The 20919-nt window shown below is 48.7% G+C and overlaps 1 protein-coding gene across 1 annotated transcript in view; it reads right to left on the bottom strand.

Moving 5' to 3' along the window:
* The window catches only part of dcst2 (DC-STAMP domain containing 2), a 28473-nt gene extending 8029 nt beyond the window's left edge, over positions 1 to 20444 (bottom strand). The window contains exons 1-12 of the mRNA XM_034079903.2: positions 20427 to 20444; positions 20071 to 20226; positions 18493 to 18737; positions 15863 to 16033; positions 13857 to 13958; positions 11296 to 11490; positions 10400 to 10465; positions 10101 to 10314; positions 9483 to 9640; positions 9093 to 9257; positions 2198 to 2365; positions 1315 to 1415 (exon numbers count right to left, since the gene is read on the bottom strand). Of these exons, the coding sequence (XP_033935794.1) occupies positions 1315 to 1415; positions 2198 to 2365; positions 9093 to 9257; positions 9483 to 9640; positions 10101 to 10314; positions 10400 to 10465; positions 11296 to 11490; positions 13857 to 13958; positions 15863 to 16033; positions 18493 to 18737; positions 20071 to 20168 (1683 nt within the window). The 5' untranslated portion in view covers positions 20169 to 20226; positions 20427 to 20444. The remainder of the gene's footprint in view (positions 1 to 1314; positions 1416 to 2197; positions 2366 to 9092; positions 9258 to 9482; positions 9641 to 10100; positions 10315 to 10399; positions 10466 to 11295; positions 11491 to 13856; positions 13959 to 15862; positions 16034 to 18492; positions 18738 to 20070; positions 20227 to 20426) is intronic.
* Positions 20445 to 20919: the final 475 nt, after the last annotated feature.

Genomic DNA, 20919 nt, shown 5'->3' with positions numbered 1-20919 from the left:
GGGCCTGTGGCAGGGTATCAGGACCATCACGGACCACAGACCTGGGACAGCGACACCTCTCTGCTGAGCAGCCTCTTTGCACGCTTTGAAGCACAGAACAGCACCTGCGCAGAAAACAACGCCTCCACCCAGCGACCAGGCCTTCTGTACATCTCACCCACCTGGACACTAACAACTCTGTCCATATACTCACCACCTGCCCCTCATACAGACCACCCTCAGGGAAGCCAGCCTCTTCGACCGCAGAGATGCGGGCATGGCTACACGACGCCAAGTTGGACCTCTAACGTTACACGAAAGAAGAAGAACTAACGACTCTAATGTTAGGCTGCTGTCCATAGACTTTAGCTCAGCGTTAGACACCGTCATGGACTTCCTCACTGCCAGACCCCAGTCTGTACGGGTCGGCAACGAGCAGCAGGCTCCATCACACTGAGTACAGGGCGCCCCAAGGATGTGTGCTCGGCCCCTGCTCTTCACCCTGCTGACCCACGACTGCACCCCCACCCACAGCTCCAACCTCTGCATCAAGTGATGACTCAACCGTGTGAAGTCACTGATCTTATCGCGTGGATTTCATCAGAATATGGAAGGAAATCTGTTGGGAAATGACAACCCAATATATCTCATGTTTTTTCTCGTCCCAGCGTCCTGCGTCCCGGCGTCCTGCGTCCCGGTGTCCTGCGTCCCAGCGTCCCGGTGTCCTGCGTCCCGGCGTCCCAGCGTCCAGCGTCCTTCGTCCCTGCGTCCGGCGTCCCGGCGTCCCTGCAGGTTGTGAGGAAGCCTTTCTACGGCTGGTTCTTGGACATGGTGAGTGGCTGTATGAGTCAAGTGGTTCCAGCCGGCCCTTGTCTTTAGGGAGAGCTGCTCCGTGGTCTCGTGCTGGAGGTCAAAGGTCAGATATCTGAGGACTCTTAACTGAGTTCAGACACGTCGAGCATCAGAACTCCTCTCAGACTCTCATTCTGTACATTCCGCACATTCCTGCCTGCCTGTGTGCGCGCGCGCGTGTGCGTGTGTGTGTGTGTGTGTGTGTGTGCGTGCGTGCGTGTGTGTCTGCGTGCGAGTGTGCGTGCGTGTGTGTGCGTGCGTGTGTGTGCGTGTGTATGTGAGTGTGTGTGTGCGAGTGTGTGTGTGTGCACGTGTGTGTGTGTGTGTGTCTGCGTGCGAGTGTGCGTGCGTGCGTGTGTGTGCGTGCGTGTGTGTGTGTGCGTGTGTATGTGAGTGTGTGTGTGCACGTGTGTGTGTGTGTGTGTGTGTGTGTGTGTCTGCGTGCGAGTGTGCGTGCGTGCGTGCGTGCGTGTGTGTGTGTACCAGCTCTCTCTCTGGATGATATGAAGCACAGACCAGTCTTCTACAGCGCTGCATGAATCCTCCGAACACAGAGACGACCAGCGCCAGACCCAACAGCAAACCTGCAGCAGAACCAGAACCAGAATCAGAACCAGGACCAGTAGAACCAGGACCAGTAGAACCAGGACCAGTAGAACCAGAACCAGGACCAGTAGAACCAGGACCAGTAGAACCAGAACCAGGACCAGTAGAACCAGGACCAGTAGAACCAGGACCAGTAGAACCAGGACCAGTAGAACCAGAACCAGGACCAGTAGAACCAGGACCAGTAGAACCAGGACCAGTAGAACCAGAACCAGGACCAGTAGAACCAGGACCAGTAGAACCAGAACCAGGACCAGTAGAACCAGGACCAGTAGAACCAGAACCAGGACCAGTAGAACCAGGACCAGTAGAACCAGGACCAGTAGAACCAGAACCAGGACCAGTAGAACCAGGACCAGTAGAACCAGAACCAGAACCAGAATCAGAACCAGGACCAGTAGAACAAGGGCCAGTAGAACCAGGACCAGTAGAACCAGAACCAGGACCAGTAGAACCAGAACCAGTAGAACCAGGACCAGTAGAACCAGGACCAGTAGAACCAGGACCAGTAGAACCAGGACCAGTAGAACCAGAACCAGGACCAGTAGAACCAGGACCAGTAGAACCAGTTAGATAAACTTCAGAGCTCAGGTCAGAATAGTTTCAGTGCCGTCTCTACAGCGTTGAGCATCCGACAGTAAAACCGTTGAATCTTTGAACCTAACGGATGAATGCATGTAAACGGCTCGGGGGGGATATCGTGTTCGGTGCCGATGATGATGTCACAGACTTGATGACCTCATTTCCTGTGTGAGCTCACCAAGCAGGAAGCAGTTGGCGTGGTCGGGCTCTGCCGGCGGCTGGAGGCACTTCCTGCTGAGCACCGTCACGTTCCCTCGCTGCAGGACGTCGAACGACGCCACCAGATCCCTGAAGATGTCCGAGGCGTACCCGGATCCGCTCACCTGCAGCGCCACCGTCACCGGGGCTGAGGGACACATGTGGACTTCTGGATCAATGGAGACTCGGAGAGACACAGAGAGACACAGAGAGACACAGAGAGACACAGAGAGAGACACAGAGAGAGACAGAGGGACACAGAGAGACTCAGAGAGACACAGAGAGACACAGAGAGACACAGAGAGACACAGAGAGAGACAGAGGGACACAGAGAGACACAGAGAGACACAGAGAGACTCAGAGAGACACAGAGAGACACAGAGAGACAGAGAGACACAGAGAGAGACAGAGGGACACAGAGAGACACAGAGAGACACAGAAAGAGACAGAGAGACACAGAGAGACACAGAGAGACACAGAGAGAGACAGAGGGACACAGAGAGACACAGAGAGACACAGAAAGAGACAGAGAGACACAGAGAGACTCAGAGAGACACAGAGGGACACAGAGAGACACAGAGAGACACAGAAAGAGACAGAGAGACACGGAGAGACTCAGAGAGACACAGAGAGACACAGAGAGAGACAGAGGGACACAGAGAGACACAGAAAGAGACAGAGAGACACAGAGAGAGACAGAGAGACACAGAGAGACACAGAGAGACTCAGAGAGACTCAGAGAGACACAGAGAGAGACAGAGAGACACAGAGAGACACAGAGAGACTCAGAGAGACACAGAGAGACTCAGAGAGACACAGAGAGAGACAGAGGGACACAGAGAGACACAGAGAGACACAGAGAGACACAGAAAGAGACAGAGAGACACAGAGAGACACAGAGAGACTCAGAGAGACACAGAGAGACACAGAAAGAGACAGAGAGACACAGAGAGACTCAGAGAGACACAGAGAGACACAGAGAGAGACAGAGGGACACAGAGAGACACAGAAAGAGACAGAGAGACACAGAGAGAGACAGAGAGACACAGAGAGACACAGAGAGAGACACAGAGAGACACAGAGAGACTCAGAGAGACACAGAGAGACTCAGAGAGACACAGAGAGAGACAGAGGGACACAGAAAGAGACACAGAGAGACACAGAGAGACTCAGAGAGACACAGAGAGACTCAGAGAGACACAGAGAGACACAGAGAGAGACAGAGAGACACAGAGAGACACAGAGAGACACAGAGAGACTCAGAGAGACACAGAGAGACACAGAGAGACACAGAGGGAGCAGGACCTCTGATGGAAGCACTGAGGGTCTATTTGGAGCTTCACGAGAGATGTGTCTCTGAAGGTCTCGACCCCAGACCCACGTGTCTCTGAAGGTCTCTACCCCAGACCCACGTGTCTCTGAAGGTCTCTACCCCAGACCCACGTGTCTCTGAAGGTCTCTACCCCAGACCCACGTGTCTCTGAAGGTCTCTACCCCAGACCCACGTGTCTCTGAAGGTCTTTACCCCAGACCCACGTGTCTCTGAAGGTCTCTACCCCAGACCCACGTGTCTCTGAAGGTCTCTACCCCAGACCCACGTGTCTCTGAAGGTCTCTACCCCAGACCCACGTGTCTCTGAAGGTCTCTACCCCAGACCCACGTGTCTCTGAAGGTCTCTACCCCAGACCCACGCAGACGACCCACCAGGAGCAGCTGCTCAGTGAGGACAGACCGACACACTGGGCCACAGGACGGGCGCAGGACAATAGTTCCCCAACAGTTACCACGGAGACAGCAGAGACACAGAGGTAGTAGTAGTAGTTAGATGAATACATGAACAACACCGCGGTGACAACCTGTCAATCACAGGTAGCCCCGCCCTCAAGCATACGCTGCTTTGTCCCCTATTTTACTCAGACCATAGTTTACGAAATGAACTTCATACTGTGTGGAAGAAGGCTTGAGACGATAAAGTCTTCAGGGAGATGTTTACTGAGGTAATCAAGAGAGAAGCAGGAACATTTCCTCACAGACTGAGTGTCCTCCTCCAACCTGAGAGCAGCATGCTAACAAGGGTACCAACTAGCCGTGAGCATGACAGGATGTGTGATGACCCAGAAGAGCATCAGGACTGCTTGATGATAGCTCTGTGAGGAACATGATGACTCAGCCTCTACGGAGAGAGACATCAAGCATGCTCATTATGGAGAGAGACATCAAGCATGCTCATTATGGAGAGAGACATCAAGCATGCTCATTATGGAGAGAGACTTCAAGCATGCTCATTTCTGACGTGGAGCTGATCTGAAGTAAACATTGATACTGCTTTCTGTTCCTCCATCTTGTGACTGTGTGACGGCCGGTCCACACACAGGCATGAAAACAATCCTTCAAAGCTTCGCCCACTCACTTGAATGGGGTGACGAAGAATATTTTGAATCTTCGCCGAACTGCATTGTGGGGAGCGGAGCGTGGCTTTGCATCGGGAGCATCACAAGTTGAGCAATGTTCAACAGTTGATGCTCCCGATGCTTTCGAAGCGGGCATCAGACAATCAAATCCCGTTTATGCAAATCTGACAGTAGAAGCGCTAGCCAATCAAACCGCGTGCAAGCTGGGAGAGCCAGACCGCAGCTCATTTCCTCATATTCCAAATGAGAAGTTACGGTAGCAAATCGCCCGGTTCTTTACGACCAGAACTATTTACCGGGATACACACCGGAGGAGCCGGCATGGAGGGAGGGGGGTTTCGCCTGTTTGGGGAGTTTATATCCAGTTTACTTCGTTTTAACATTGCTATGCTTTGGATGTCGGGGCGGGACATTCATCTGATTGGTTGTTGGTCGCGTTGCTCGCAAAACATCGCCAAGCTTCAGACACGCCCAGCTTCAAGATTTGTTTCATGCCTGTGTGTGGACCGGCCGTAACTCCCTCTCTTGGATATCAGCATGTGAAGGACTCTGCTCAGGAACTAGCTGATGCTCTGTATGTGATGACTCCTTTCTGGATCACGGACACATGGATCCTGAACTAGCTGATGCTCTGTATGTGATGACTCCTTTCTGGATCACAGACACATGGATCCTGAACTAGCTGATGCTCTGTATGTGATGACTCCTTTCTGGATCACGGACACATGGATCCTGAACTAGCTGATGCTCTGTATGTGATGACTCCTTTCTGGATCACGGACACATGGATCCTGAACTAGCTGATGCTCTGTATGTGATGACTCCTTTCTGGATCACAGACACATGGATCCTGAACTAGCTGATTCTCTGTATGTGATGACTCCTTTCTGGATCACAGACACATGGATCCTGAACTAGCTGATTCTCTGTATGTGATGACTCCTTTCTGGACCACGGACACATGGATCCTGAACTAGCTGATTCTCTGTATGTGATGACTCCTTTCTGGACCACAGACACATGGATCCTGAACTAGCTGATTCTCTGTATGTGATGACTCCTTTCTGGAATAAGGACACATGGATCCTGAACTAGCTGATGCTCTGTATGTGATGACTCCTTTCTGGATCACGGACACATGGATCCTGAACTAGCTGATGCTCTGTATGTGATGACTCCTTTCTGGACCACAGACACATGGATCCTGAACTAGCTGATGCTCTGTATGTGATGACTTCTTTCTGGACCACAGACACATGGATCCTGAACTAGCTGATGCTCTGTATGTGATGACTCCTTTCTGGACCACAGACACATGGATCCTGAACTAGCTGATGCTCTGTATGTGATGACTCCTTTCTGGATCACAGACACATGGATCCTGAACTAGCTGATGCTCTGTATGTGATGACTCCTTTCTGGATCACGGACACATGGATCCTGAACTAGCTGATGCTCTGTATGTGATGACTCCTTTCTGGATCACGGACACATGGATCCTGAACTAGCTGATGCTCTGTATGTGATGACTCCTTTCTGGATCACAGACACATGGATCCTGAACTAGCTGATGCTCTGTATGTGATGACTCCTTTCTGGATCACAGACACATGGATCCTGAACTAGCTGATGCTCTGTATGTGATGACTCCTTTCTGGATCACGGACACATGGATCCTGAACTAGCTGATTCTCTGTATGTGATGACTCCTTTCTGGATCACGGACACATGGATCCTGAACTAGCTGATGCTCTGTATGTGATGACTCCTTTCTGGAGAGGAAACATGGATCCTGAACTAGCTGATGCTCTGTATGTGATGACTCCTTTCTGGACCACAGACACATGGATCCTGAACTAGCTGATTCTCTGTATGTGATGACTCCTTTCTGGACCACGGACACATGGATCCTGAACTAGCTGATGCTCTGTATGTGATGACTCCTTTCTGGATCACAGACACATGGATCCTGAACTAGCTGATTCTCTGTATGTGATGACTCCTTTCTGGATCACAGACACATGGATCCTGAACTAGCTGATTCTCTGTATGTGATGACTCCTTTCTGGATCACGGACACATGGATCCTGAACTAGCTGATTCTCTGTATGTGATGACTCCTTTCTGGACCACAGACACATGGATCCTGAACTAGCTGATTCTCTGTATGTGATGACTCCTTTCTGGAATAAGGACACATGGATCCTGAACTAGCTGATGCTCTGTATGTGATGACTCCTTTCTGGATCACGGACACATGGATCCTGAACTAGCTGATGCTCTGTATGTGATGACTCCTTTCTGGACCACAGACACATGGATCCTGAACTAGCTGATGCTCTGTATGTGATGACTCCTTTCTGGATCACAGACACATGGATCCTGAACTAGCTGATGCTCTGTATGTGATGACTCCTTTCTGGATCACAGACACATGGATCCTGAACTAGCTGATGCTCTGTATGTGATGACTCCTTTCTGGATCACGGACACATGGATCCTGAACTAGCTGATGCTCTGTATGTGATGACTCCCTCTGGATCACAGACACATGGATCCTGAACTAGCTGATGCTCTGTATGTGATGACTCCTTTCTGGACCACGGACACATGGATCCTGAACTAGCTGATGCTCTGTATGTGATGACTCCTTTCTGGATCACGGACACATGGATCCTGAACTAGCTGATGCTCTGTATGTGATGACTCCTTTCTGGATCACGGACACATGGATCCTGAACTAGCTGATGCTCTGTATGTGATGACTCCTTTCTGGATCACGGACACATGGATCCTGAACTAGCTGATGCTCTGTATGTGATGACTCCTTTCTGGATCACAGACACATGGATCCTGAACTAGCTGATGCTCTGTATGTGATGACTCCTTTCTGGACCACAGACACATGGATCCTGAACTAGCTGATGCTCTGTATGTGATGACTCCCTCTGGATCACAGACACATGGATCCTGAACTAGCTGATGCTCTGTATGTGATGACTCCCTCTGGATCACGGACACATGGATCCTGAACTAGCTGATGCTCTGTATGTGATGACTCCCTCTGGATCACAGACACATGGATCCTGAACTAGCTGATGCTCTGTATGTGATGACTCCCTCTGGATCACGGACACATGGATCCTGAACTAGCTGATGCTCTGTATGTGATGACTCCCTCTGGATCACAGACACATGGATCCTGAACTAGCTGATGCTCTGTATGTGATGACTCCCTCTGGATCACAGACACATGGATCCTGAACTAGCTGATGCTCTGTATGTGATGACTCCTTTCTGGACCACAGACACATGGATCCTGAACTAGCTGATGCTCTGTATGTGATGACTCCCTCTGGATCACGGACACATGGATCCTGAACTAGCTGATGCTCTGTATGTGATGACTCCTTCCGGATCACAGACACATGGATCCTGAACTAGCTGATGCTCTGTATGTGATGACTCCTTCCCTTCAGGAGAGGATCACAGACACATGGATCCTGAACTAGCTGATGCTCTGTATGTGATGACTCCTTCCCTTCTGGATCACAGATACATGGATCCTGAACTAGCTGATGCTCTGTATGTGATGACTCCCTCTGGATCACAGACACATGGATCCTGAACTAGCTGATGCTCTGTATGTGATGACTCCCTCTGGATCACAGACACATGGATCCTGAACTAGCTGATGCTCTGTATGTGATGACTCCCTCTGGATCACAGACACATGGATCCTGAACTAGCTGATGCTCTGTATGTGATGACTCCTTTCTGGATCACGGACACATGGATCCTGAACTAGCTGATGCTCTGTATGTGATGACTCCCTCTGGATCACAGACACATGGATCCTGAACTAGCTGATGCTCTGTATGTGATGACTCCCTCTGGATCACAGACACATGGATCCTGAACTAGCTGATGCTCTGTATGTGATGACTCCCTCTGGATCACGGACACATGGATCCTGAACTAGCTGATGCTCTGTATGTGATGACTCCCTCTGGATCACAGACACATGGATCCTGAACTAGCTGATGCTCTGTATGTGATGACTCCTTCCATCTGGAGAGGATCACAGATACATGGATCCTGAACTAGCTGATGCTCTGTATGTGATGACTCCTTTCTGGATCACGGACACATGGATCCTGAACTAGCTGATGCTCTGTATGTGATGACTCCCTCTGGATCACAGACACATGGATCCTGAACTAGCTGATGCTCTGTATGTGATGACTCCCTCTGGATCACAGACACATGGATCCTGAACTAGCTGATGCTCTGTATGTGATGACTCCTTTCTGGACCACAGACACATGGATCCTGATGAAGCTCGATCCGGGGACCAGGGAGACGATTCTAACAAACATGACTTCTTGTTGCCCCCTGTTGGACAGTAGAGGGAATGCAGGACTGAAACACTTCCCATGTAACCAAAAGGCGTTGTGGTCTCACCTCGGGCCACCACGTCCCCCTTCACCTGGTGGGTCACCTGGTCCAGCGTCCAGAACACCAGGAAGTCCAGCGCCACCAGCAGGCCTCCCATCACCAGGTGTTTGAGCACCGAGGCCACGCCCCTAAACATCGCCCGCCGCTCCCGGGCCGACAGCTGCAGAGAGACTACAGACGCGTTACTCAGATCAGCTCGTCGGTCACAGGTCGAGAAGGACCTCGTGTTCCTGCTTTCACACACACACACACACACACACACACACACACACACACACACACACACACACACACACACACACACACACACACACACACACACACACACACACACAACCACACACACACACACACACACACACCACACACACACACACACACACACACTGTACTGACGTGGTGTGATGTAGGTCTTGGCCTCCCTGCGTGTGATTGGCAGCACTGAGGCTCCGCCCCCGCAGGTCACCTGACGGTCGAGCTCTTCAAACTGAGCGCTCAGGTAGACGTTATCGAAGTCGAGCTCACGGAGATACCTGTGTCTGTACCGCACCGCCCTGCGCAAACACACACCACACACACACACACACACCACACACACACACCACACACACACACACACATACACACGCACACACACACACACACACACACACACACACACACACACACACACACCACACACACACACATACACACACACCACACACACACACACCACACACACACACACACACACACCACACACACACACACACACACACACACAAATAAAAGTGTGTCAATAAAATGCCCCCCCCCTGCAGAATCTTTCTTTACGTTAACCACACACTGGAATCCGCTTCCACCTGATCTTAAAAGCTTCTCAGATTTTCATTATTTTTCCCAAATGTTTTTCCAGATATTAATTTGATTGTAATTGATATGTTTCTCTCTGTTTGAACCGTGAGTGTGAAAGGCATTAAGACAGGTGTTGCTGCCCAGGTGAGCACTCTGCGGAGGGTCCTTGTGAGTGACCTCAGGAAGCCGCAGACCAGCAGCAGGAAGCCCGCGAACACCAGCGGCGCGCTGAGCGTCTGGAACAGCTGCAGCTCGGAGGACACGTCCCGCATGATGTCCTGGGACACCTGCTGCAGCGAGCGGCTGCTGTTCGCCTCCAGCTCGAAGGTCACCGAGGCCGAGATGTTGAAGTCAAACTCCCGCTTCATCCGCTCGAACGCCGCCAGCGTGGCTGCGGGGGGTCAGAAACACACTCACAGAACTCAAGGTCAAGCAGCTCGAGGGCGAAGATTAGAGAAACCGAGATAAGAACTCACGCGCTGCCAGACGCTTCTTCAGATGCTCGGCGATGTAGGACGGGATGACGCAGAACAGCTCGCCGGCTGCAACACACATAAAGATTACCAGCCATCACTCAGTGTGTCATCTGAACACAGGTGTGCAAATATGCAGTTTCTGTATATATTTAAAATGACCAGCTTTTATATATTATTGTTTATTTTTAAATGCCGTATATCCTGTCAATTGTGGTTTATTATTATTGCTAACTTTTCTCTTTACAGATATAATATTGATGTTATAATGTGGAGAAGGTGCTTTCTAAATGTTGATATTAATAATAAGAGAAATAGCTTGAGTCTTTTAAAAGGCCTTAATTAATACCTCAAGGTGGGGCAGGTCATTTTGAGCAAGCAGCTGGAGTGGCTCGAATCTGGAAATACACAACCGGAAAGATCTGCCCCTTCCTCACAAGCCCCTCCCCCAACACACACGAGCGGCACGTGACCAATGAGGGCAGAGATCGGTGTGTGCCCCGATGGAAGGCTGACAGGCAGGCAGGCCGTCAGTTACCTCAGCCGGCTCAGGTGATTGGTCGAGCTTTCTCCAGCGCCACGGCTTCAAAGCACTTCAGATATTCATTGCTATCGGATGTTCAGAGCATCCATCAATATAACAAGTGTTTCTGAAGTGGATGACCGACCCCACCTTTAAGAACATTTATGAAAATTAAATCTAGACGTTGTAGAGTTTTATGTTTTATACATAAATCCTTTTATCAAGGAAATGTTTGCGTTGCAGCAGCACAAAAAGACAAGGCGTCGTACAAAACAAGTTAAAAGACTAGAAATAAACATCCCAACATGTAGAACACCTTCATGCTGGATTACAAATGCACAGTAATTACAAAGTGAAGGTACGGAGGTGAACGCACCGCGGGCGAGGCTGCAGAGCGGCAGGAAGCCGTCCACGATGCCACACAGGAAGTTGAAATCTCCGAGCAACTCGGAGCAGTCGTCCCGCGCCTCGGCGAACATCGCGCGGCACGTCCTGTACGGGGAGCCCATTTTAGCGTTGCACACGTCCCCGATGTCAACCAGGAAGTGAAGGACGTTCCTCAGAGTTCGCGCTGAGGGGTCAGAGGTCACGGCCAAATCACAAAATATTGACTTTTAGGATTTGTTGCAATTACAATACAGTGTGTGTTTGCCAGAGGTGGAAGTAGTGGAGTACAAATACTTTTTCTGGTAGCAGTACTTTACTCCACTACTTATTTTTCTGACCACGTTTTACTTTTACTTCTCACATGTTGAACTCAAATACCTGTACTTTCTACTTCTTACATGTTGAACTCAAATACCTGTACTTTCTACTTCTCACATGTTGAACTCAAATACCTGTACTTTCTACTTCTCTCATGTTGAACTCAAATACCTGTACTTTCTACTTCTCACATGTTGAACTCCAAATACCTGTACTTTCTACTTCTTACATGTTGAACTCAAATACCTGTACTTTCTACTTCTCTCATGTTGAACTCAAATACCTGTACTTTCTACTTCTCACATGTTGAACTCAAATACCTGTACTTTCTACTTCTCACATGTTGAACTCAAATACCTGTACTTTCTACTTCTTACATGTTGAACTCAAATACCTGTACTTTCTACTTCTCTACATGTTGAACTCAAATACCTGTACTTTCTACTTCTTACATGTTGAACTCAAATACCTGTACTTTCTACTTCTCACATGTTGAACTCAAATACCTGTACTTTCTACTTCTTACATGTTGAACTCAAATACCTGTACTTTCTACTTCTCACATGTTGAACTCAAATACCTGTACTTTCTACTTCTTACATGTTGAACTCAAATACCTGTACTTTCTACTTCTTACATGTTGAACCCAAATACCTGTACTTTCTACTTCTTACATGTTGAACTCAAATACCTGTACTTTCTACTTCTCTACATGTTGAACTCAAATACCTGTACTTTCTACTTCTCACATGTTGAACTCAAATACCTGTACTTTCTACTTCTCACATGTTGAACTCAAATACCTGTACTTTCTACTTCTCACATGTTGAACTCAAATACCTGTACTTTCTACTTCTTACATGTTGAACTCAAATACCTGTACTTTCTACTTCTTACATGTTGAACTCAAATACCTGTACTTTCTACTTCTCACATGTTGAACTCAAATACCTGTACTTTCTACTTCTTACATGTTGAACTCAAATACCTGTACTTTCTACTTCTCACATGTTGAACTCAAATACCTGTACTTTCTACTTCTTACATGTTGAACACAAATACCTGTACTTTCTACTTCTCTACATGTTGAACTCAAATACCTGTACTTTCTACTTCTTCACATGTTGAACTCAAATACCTGTACTTTCTACTTCTTACATGTTGAACTCAAATACCTGTACTTTCTACTTCTTACATGTTGAACTCAAATACCTGTACTTTCTACTTCTCACATGTTGAACTCAAATACCTGTACTTTCTACTTCTCTACATGTTGAACTCAAATACCTGTACTTTCTACTTCTTACATGTTGAACTCAAATACCTGTACTTTCTACTTCTTACATGTTGAACTCAAATACCTGTACTTTCTACTTCTTACATGTTGAACTCAAATACCTGTACTTTCTACTTCTTACATGTTGAACTCAAATACCTGTACTTTCTACTTCTTACATGTTGAACTCAAATACCTGTACTTTCTACTTCTCACATGTTGAACCCAAATACCTGTACTTTCTACTTCTTACATGTTGAACTCAAATACCTGTACTTTCTACTTCTTACATATTGAACACAAATACCTGTACTTTCTACTTCTCACATGTTGAACACAAATACCTGTACTTTCTACTTCTTACATGTTTAACTCAAATACCTGTACTTTCTACTTCTTACATGTTGAACTCAAATACCTGTACTTTCTACTTCTTACATATTGAACACAAATACCTGTACTTTCTACTTCTCACATGTTGAACTCAAATACCTGTACTTTCTACTTCTTACATATTGAACACAAATACCTGTACTTTCTACTTCTTACATGTTGAACACAAATACCTGTACTTTCTACTTCTTACATGTTGAACTCAAATACCTGTACTTTCTACTTCTTACATGTTGAACTCAAATACCTGTACTTTCTACTTCTTACATGTTGAACTCAAATACCTGTACTTTCTACTTCTCACATGTTGAACTCAAATACCTGTACTTTCTACTTCTCACATGTTGAACTCAAATACCTGTACTTTCTACTTCTCACATGTTGAACTCAAATACCTGTACTTTCTACTTCTTACATGTTGAACACAAATACCTGTACTTTCTACTTCTTACATGTTGAACTCAAATACCTGTACTTTCTACTTCTTACATTACTTTCACCAGAGTATTTTTAAACACAAGTATCTGTACTTCTAAAGGATGTGTGTATCTCTGGTGTCTCACCAACATGGCGGACGCTGTCAGTCAGAGCATCGATGAGGCTCCTCACTCGTGCGGCGGCAGCGTGAGCGTTACTGCTGATCTCTCTGACTCTGTCCAACACAGCTGACACACAAACAACACTTCACTGACGACAGACTATACACAGCTGCAGGACGTCCTATTCCTGTGTTGGTCCCTGAAGGCAGCATCTCCCTGGTCCAATGGGATTCCTCCGTGTGATTTTGGATTATGTCAGAAAATAATCTCTGAGTAAAACAAACGTTTATGATATTTACACATTTAGTTCAGCAGAATAATCTCCACATACCACTTTAGGATTCCTGAAGTAAAAAGCTAATGTTGGGCTATAGAGGAACTACAGCACGGTCACATGACTTCACTTCACCACCGCTAAGCTAAAGGTGGCTAATGTTGGGCTATAGAGGAACTACAGCACGGTCACATGACTTCACTTCACCACCGCTAAGCTAAAGGTGGCTAATGTTGGGCTATAGAGGAACTACAGCACGGTCACATGACTTCACGTCACCACCGCTAAGCTAAAGGAGGCTAATGTTGGGCTATAGAGGAACTACAGCACGGTCACATGACTTCACGTCACCACCGCTAAGCTAAAGGTGGCTAATGTTGGGCTATAGAGGAACTACAGCACGGTCACATGACTTCACGTCACCACCGCTAAGCTAAAGGTGGCTAATGTTGGGCTATAGAGGAACTACAGCACGGTCACATGACTTCACTTCACCACCGCTAAGCTAAAGGTGGCTAATGTTGGGCTATAGAGGAACTACAGCACGGTCACATGACTTCACTTCACCACCGCTAAGCTAAAGGATGGCTAATGTTGGGCTATAGAGGAACTACAGCACGGTCACATGACTTCACGTCACCACCGCTAAGCTAAAGGTGGCTAATGTTGGGCTATAGAGGAACTACAGCACGGTCACATGACTTCACCACCGCTAAGCTAAAGGTGGCTAATGTTGGGCTATAAAGGAACTACAGCACGGTCACATGACTTCACGTCACCACCGCTAAGCTAAAGGAGGCTAATGTTGGGCTATAGAGGAACTACAGCACGGTCACATGACTTCACTCACCACCGCTAAGCTAAAGGAGGCTAATGTTGGGCTATAAAGGAACTACAGCACGGTCACATGACTTCACCACCGCTAAGCTAAAGGTGGCTAATGTTGGGCTATAAGGAACTACAGCACGGTCACATGACTTCACGTCACCACCGCTAAGCTAAAGGAGGCTAATGTTGGGCTGTAAAGGAACTACAGCACGGTCACATGACTTCACCACCGCTAAGCTAAAGGAGGCTAATGTTGGGCTATAGAGGAACTACAGCACGGTCACATGACTTCACCACCGCTAAGCTAAAGGAGGCTAATGTTGGGCTATAAAGGAACTACAGCACGGTCACATGACTTCACCACCGCTAAGCTAAAGGAGGCTAATGTTGGGCTATAAAAGGAACTACAGCACGGTCACATGACTTCACGTCACCACCGCTAAGCTAAAGGAGGCTAATGTTGGGCTATAAAAGGAACTACAGCACGGTCACATGACTTCACGTCACCACCGCTAAGCTAAAGGAGGCTAATGTTGGGCTATAAAGGAACTACAGCACGGTCACATGACTTCACGTCACCACCGCTAAGCTAAAGGAGGCTAATGTTGGGCTATAGAGGAACTACAGCACGGTCACATGACTTCACGTCACCACCGCTAAGCTAAAGGAGGCTAATGTTGGGCTATAGAGGAACTACAGCACGTCGCTAATTTCGTAGAACAAGACGTTAAAGTCTCTTCCGTTAACCACAGATCTTATTTCAGGATAACAACTAGAAACACATTCAGAAAACCTTTGACCTCCAGACCAGGGGACAGGAAGTGAGGAAATGCTGACTCATGCCAGAGTTAAAGACTCAGTCCTGCACCTACCTCTATAAACAGTATTTATTGAAAGTATTGTGTTGATGTTGGTGGGCGGGGCTTACCGAAAAGGGGCGTGGCCGCTCTCTGCAGCAGCTCTTGCGTCTGATTGGCTGCGAGCTCGGCTCCACACAGCAGGCCTGCGGCGGCGCGCTCCGTGTTCTCCAGCGTGTTGGTGAGCGGGCCGCTGAGCAGTGCCGACATGAACAGGAAGAGGAGGAACTTCCTGCCCTGAGCTGAAACACAGGGGGAGGCACTGTCACTGCCCGATCTGCAGCCCCGCCCGACCCGCAGCCCCGCCCGACCCGCAGCCCCGCCCGACCCGCAGCCCCGCCCGACCTGCGGTGCGCGAGACGGTCCGCCATATCGGACAACTCCAATACGACACTTGACGTCTCGACGGCTGCCCGATTTGCATCGTGCATGCGCGAGTCATAAACGTCTCAAATATCTTTATTAAAATCTGTAGTTATTTTATTTTCAAATAAAATGAAGGACATTCACAGCCAATACTTCTCCAGTATGCTGTCTGACAGAAGCTCCACCCACTTCTCACTTATCCTGACAATGTACTCAGCCCGATGACAGGACCCAGAACAATAACTCATCTCTCTCGAGGTTTCTTTTCGTGCTTTTCCAAACGCCGCTGCGGCAAGGCAAGCGTCTTTATACAGCACTCTTCTGTACGCGACAATTCAAAGTGCTTTACAAAACAAATGAAAAGACTTTTTAGGAATACATACATAAAAACACATATAATGGCATTTCACAACAGGCATTACAAAGATAATACAATAATACAAATAAACACCACAGGTAAACAGCACGTGTTTAAGGCGTACTGCAGTGCGAATATGAGCAGCTCGATTAGAAGCAGCCAAAGAGATGTGCTTTCAGTCTGGATTTAAAAAGTAGGCGTTTCTGCGGACGTGCATGCTGGGTAGCTTGTTCCAGAGTCGGGCATAGCAGCTAAGCGCCGCCTCTCCATGTTCTGATGTGACTCTCGGAGCCGAGAGCAGACCCGTCCAGAAGACCTGAGGCGCCTCGAAGGCTCCTGATTATGCAGTTCAACAATATACTTTGGTCCTCAACCATGTATGATTTAAAAACTAGCAGTAGTCTTTAACATCAATTCTTTGGCCGACAGGAAGCCAGTGTAGAGACTTCAGAGCCGGACTGATGTGCTCCACTCTGTGGTGTCAGTGAGGACTCGAGCTGCAGCTTCCTGATGGATCCTTCAGTGCGCCCTCTGAAGACACCTTAGCAGTGGTCCAGTGGACCAGCTGCAGCTTCCTGATGGATCCTTCAGTGCGCCCTGTGAAGACACCTTAGCAGTGGTCCAGTGGACCAGCTGCAGCTTCCTGGTGGATCCTTCAGTGCGCCCTCTGAAGACACCTTAGCAGTGGTCCAGTGGACCAGCTGCAGCTTCCTGATGGATCCTTCAGTGCGCCCTCTGAAGACACCTTAGCAGTGGTCCAGTGGACCAGCTGCAGCTTCCTGATGGATCCTTCAGTGCGCCCTGTGAAGACACCTTAGCAGTGGTCCAGTGGACCAGCTGCAGCTTCCTGGTGGATCCTTCAGTGCGCCCTCTGAAGACACCTTAGCAGTGGTCCAGTGGATCAGCTGCAGCTTTCTGATGGATCCTTCAGTGCGCCCTCTGAAGGCACCTTAGCAGTGGTCCAGTGGATCAGCTGCAGCTTCCTGATGGATCCTTCAGTGCGCCCTCTGAAGACACCTTAGCAGTGGTCCAGTGGACCAGCTGCAGCTTCCTGATGGATCCTTCAGTGCGCCCTGTGAAGACACCTTAGCAGTGGTCCAGTGGACCAGCTGCAGCTTCCTGATGGATCCTTCAGTGCGCCCTCTGAAGACACCTTAGCAGTGGTCCAGTGGATCAGCTGCAGCTTTCTGATGGATCCTTCAGTGCGCCCTCTGAAGGCACCTTAGCAGTGGTCCAGTGGATCAGCTGCAGCTTCCTGATGGATCCTTCAGTGCGCCCTCTGAAGACACCTTAGCAGTGGTCCAGTGGATCAGCTGCAGCTTCCTGATGGATCCTTCAGTGCGCCCTCTGAAGACACCTTAGCAGTGGTCCAGTGGATCAGCTGCAGCTTCCTGATGGATCCTTTAGTGCGCCCTCTGAAGACACCTTAGCAGTGGTCCAGTCTACTGAAGATAAAAGCACGGACACGCTTTTCTAAGTCCTGACATTAGTCTTTTAGTCCTCGATATGTTCTCTGGTGGCAGCAAGCAGACCTGACTGTTGAACCGGTCTGAGTCCGTCTCCACTCCAGACGTCTGGCCTTGTGAGACACTTCGTAGTCTGCCGGCTGAAGCTCTGAGGTCACTTTTAATCGGGCGGTAGCTTCGACCGCTCTTTCTAATCATTTCAGCCAGAGCTAGCATATCAATATGCGTCAAGTGTCCTACTTGGGTTGCCGTACGGAGTTGTCCAATATGGCGGACCATCTGCCACATGTGCACTGCAGATAGGGCAGATTGGGTAGTGACAGGCACAACAATCCCACAATGCACTGCTCCATCCAACACAGATTTAGAATACATTACAGACTAAAGTGACATAAGACTCGGACTGTGCATCGATATGAAACAGTGTTAAGACATGTGTATGAAGACAGACTGCCAGCATGCAGCCCCTCTGCGGGGACTGCCCACCTGTGCAGGTGAGTGCTGACCTGACCTGCAGACAGTGAAGGTAGCATGACGCAGACGCAGGTCCGGACCCCGGAGGACAAGCCCATGGAGAAGGAGGCGATGGCGGCGAGGCTGAGGGTGAAGGAGACGCAGAGCCAGAGCTCCTGCCGGGGCAGACAGGAGACCCCGTACAGAGAGGCCAGCAGCAGGCCGGACGCAAACGCCCCCAGGCTGCACCCCCCCTCCACCAGGTGACCTCTGACCCCAGCAGGCAGAGGGCGGCACGCTGACCTGGGAGGATGATGTTGGAAAACATATCAGAATCCCTTTATCACAGAGAGGACTTTGCTCCAGCGGAAAGGAGCCAGACAGCTTCGTGTTCCCTAGATGCACAACAAGTGTTGAAGATTAAAAACATAAATACAAATAAGTTACACATTTTACAGAATACACACGGTGTAACCACACACAGTCTGATAGCTGATGCTCTGTATGTGATGACTCCTTTCTGGATCACGGACACATGGATCCTGAACTAGCTGGTGCTCTGTATGTGATGACTCCTTTCTGGATCACGGACACATGGATCCTGAACTAGCTGGTGCTCTGTATGTGATGACTCCTTTCTGGATCACGGACACATGGATCCTGAACTAGCTGATGCTCTGTATGTGATGACTCCTTTCTGGATCACGGACACATGGATCCTGAACTAGCTGGTGCTCTGTATGTGATGACTCCTTTCTGGATCACAGACACATGGATCCTGAACTAGCTGATGCTCTGTATGTGATGACTCCTTTCTGGAGAGGAAACATGGATCCTGAACTAGCTGATGCTCTGTATGTGATGACTCCTTTCTGGATCACGGACACATGGATCCTGAACTAGCTGATTCTCTGTATGTGATGACTCCTTTCTGGATCACGGACACATGGATCCTGAACTAGCTGATGCTCTGTATGTGATGACTCCTTTCTGGACCACAGACACATGGATCCTGAACTAGCTGATGCTCTGTATGTGATGACTCCTTTCTGGACCACAGACACATGGATCCTGAACTAGCTGATGCTCTGTATGTGATGACTCCTTTCTGGATCACAGACACATGGATCCTGAACTAGCTGATGCTCTGTATGTGATGACTCCTTTCTGGAGGGGACCAGGGAGAGTTCTCTAACAGAAAACATCTGATCTTATATTTATTCTTTGTTTCACGTTCATTCACGTATTCATTCTTCTGTTTCTATGATTCATAATAAATATTTTAAATATTTCGATATGTTTTAAATGATCAACATGATATAATATATATTGTATACTTTTAATCATGTTGTGAATATTTAAATGTGTTATAGTCTGTCAGTAAACGGTGGCAGATTCAAATAGAAACGCAGTTCTTAACGTGGGAACGTGATGAAATAGAGCCGTGTTGTGGCACTGCTTTTAGGCTGAATAAACTATTAAAGCATTCACGTAGCAATGATGGGATGTTCAACATAGATTTGGACTATAGCTGAAGACAGATATCAGATGCATGTACAACCAGAGCTCATGGTGCGTTCACACGTTCGCATCCCGTTATTGTTTGTCCATCGTTGGTACTGAAGTCTCCTCTCACCTGTGCAGGACTCCTCTGAAGGAGCGTCTGGCTCCGCCCCTCTCCACCTGAACTCTGACCTCAGTCTTCATCAGGACCGTCTTCCTCTTCTTCTTCATCCTCTGTTTCCTGGAGACCAAAGCTGCGTGAAACTACAGACAATACAACTTACTCCAACTGACCAACCGACCAACTGACCAACCGACCAACCGACCAACCGACCAACCGACCAACCGACCAACCGACCAACCGACCAACTGACCAACTGACCAACCGACCAACCGACCAACTGACCAACTGACCAACCGACCAACCGACCAACTGACCAACTGACCAACCGACCAACTGACCAACCGACCAACTGACCAACCGACCACCCGACCAACCGACCAACCGACCAACCGACCAACTGACCAACCGACCAACCGACCAACTGACCAACTGACCAACCGACCACCCGACCAGCCGACCAACCGACCAACTGACCAACCGACCAACCGACCAACCGACCAACCGACCAACTGACCAACCGACCAACTGACCAACTGACCAACCGACCAACCGACCAACCGACCAACCGACCAACTGACCACCCGACCAGCCGACCAACCGACCAACTGACCAACTGACCAACCGACCAACTGACCAACTGACCAACCGACCAACCGACCAACTGACCACCCGACCAGCCGACCAACCGACCAACTGACCAACCGACCAACCGACCAACTGACCAACCGACCAACTGACCAACCGACGGACAGAAACTCACTGACTGAATTACATTTAGTTTTACTTTACGTTTCATTTGGTCTGTCAGCAGACAGCAGTTTTCCTGATGGCCGACACTGACCGGCACAGAGATCCTCA

Source organism: Pseudochaenichthys georgianus, unplaced genomic scaffold (genome assembly GCF_902827115.2).
Source record: "Pseudochaenichthys georgianus unplaced genomic scaffold, fPseGeo1.2 scaffold_764_arrow_ctg1, whole genome shotgun sequence".
NCBI lineage: Eukaryota > Metazoa > Chordata > Actinopteri > Perciformes > Channichthyidae > Pseudochaenichthys > Pseudochaenichthys georgianus.
This window is presented reverse-complemented; position numbering and strand designations above follow the sequence as displayed.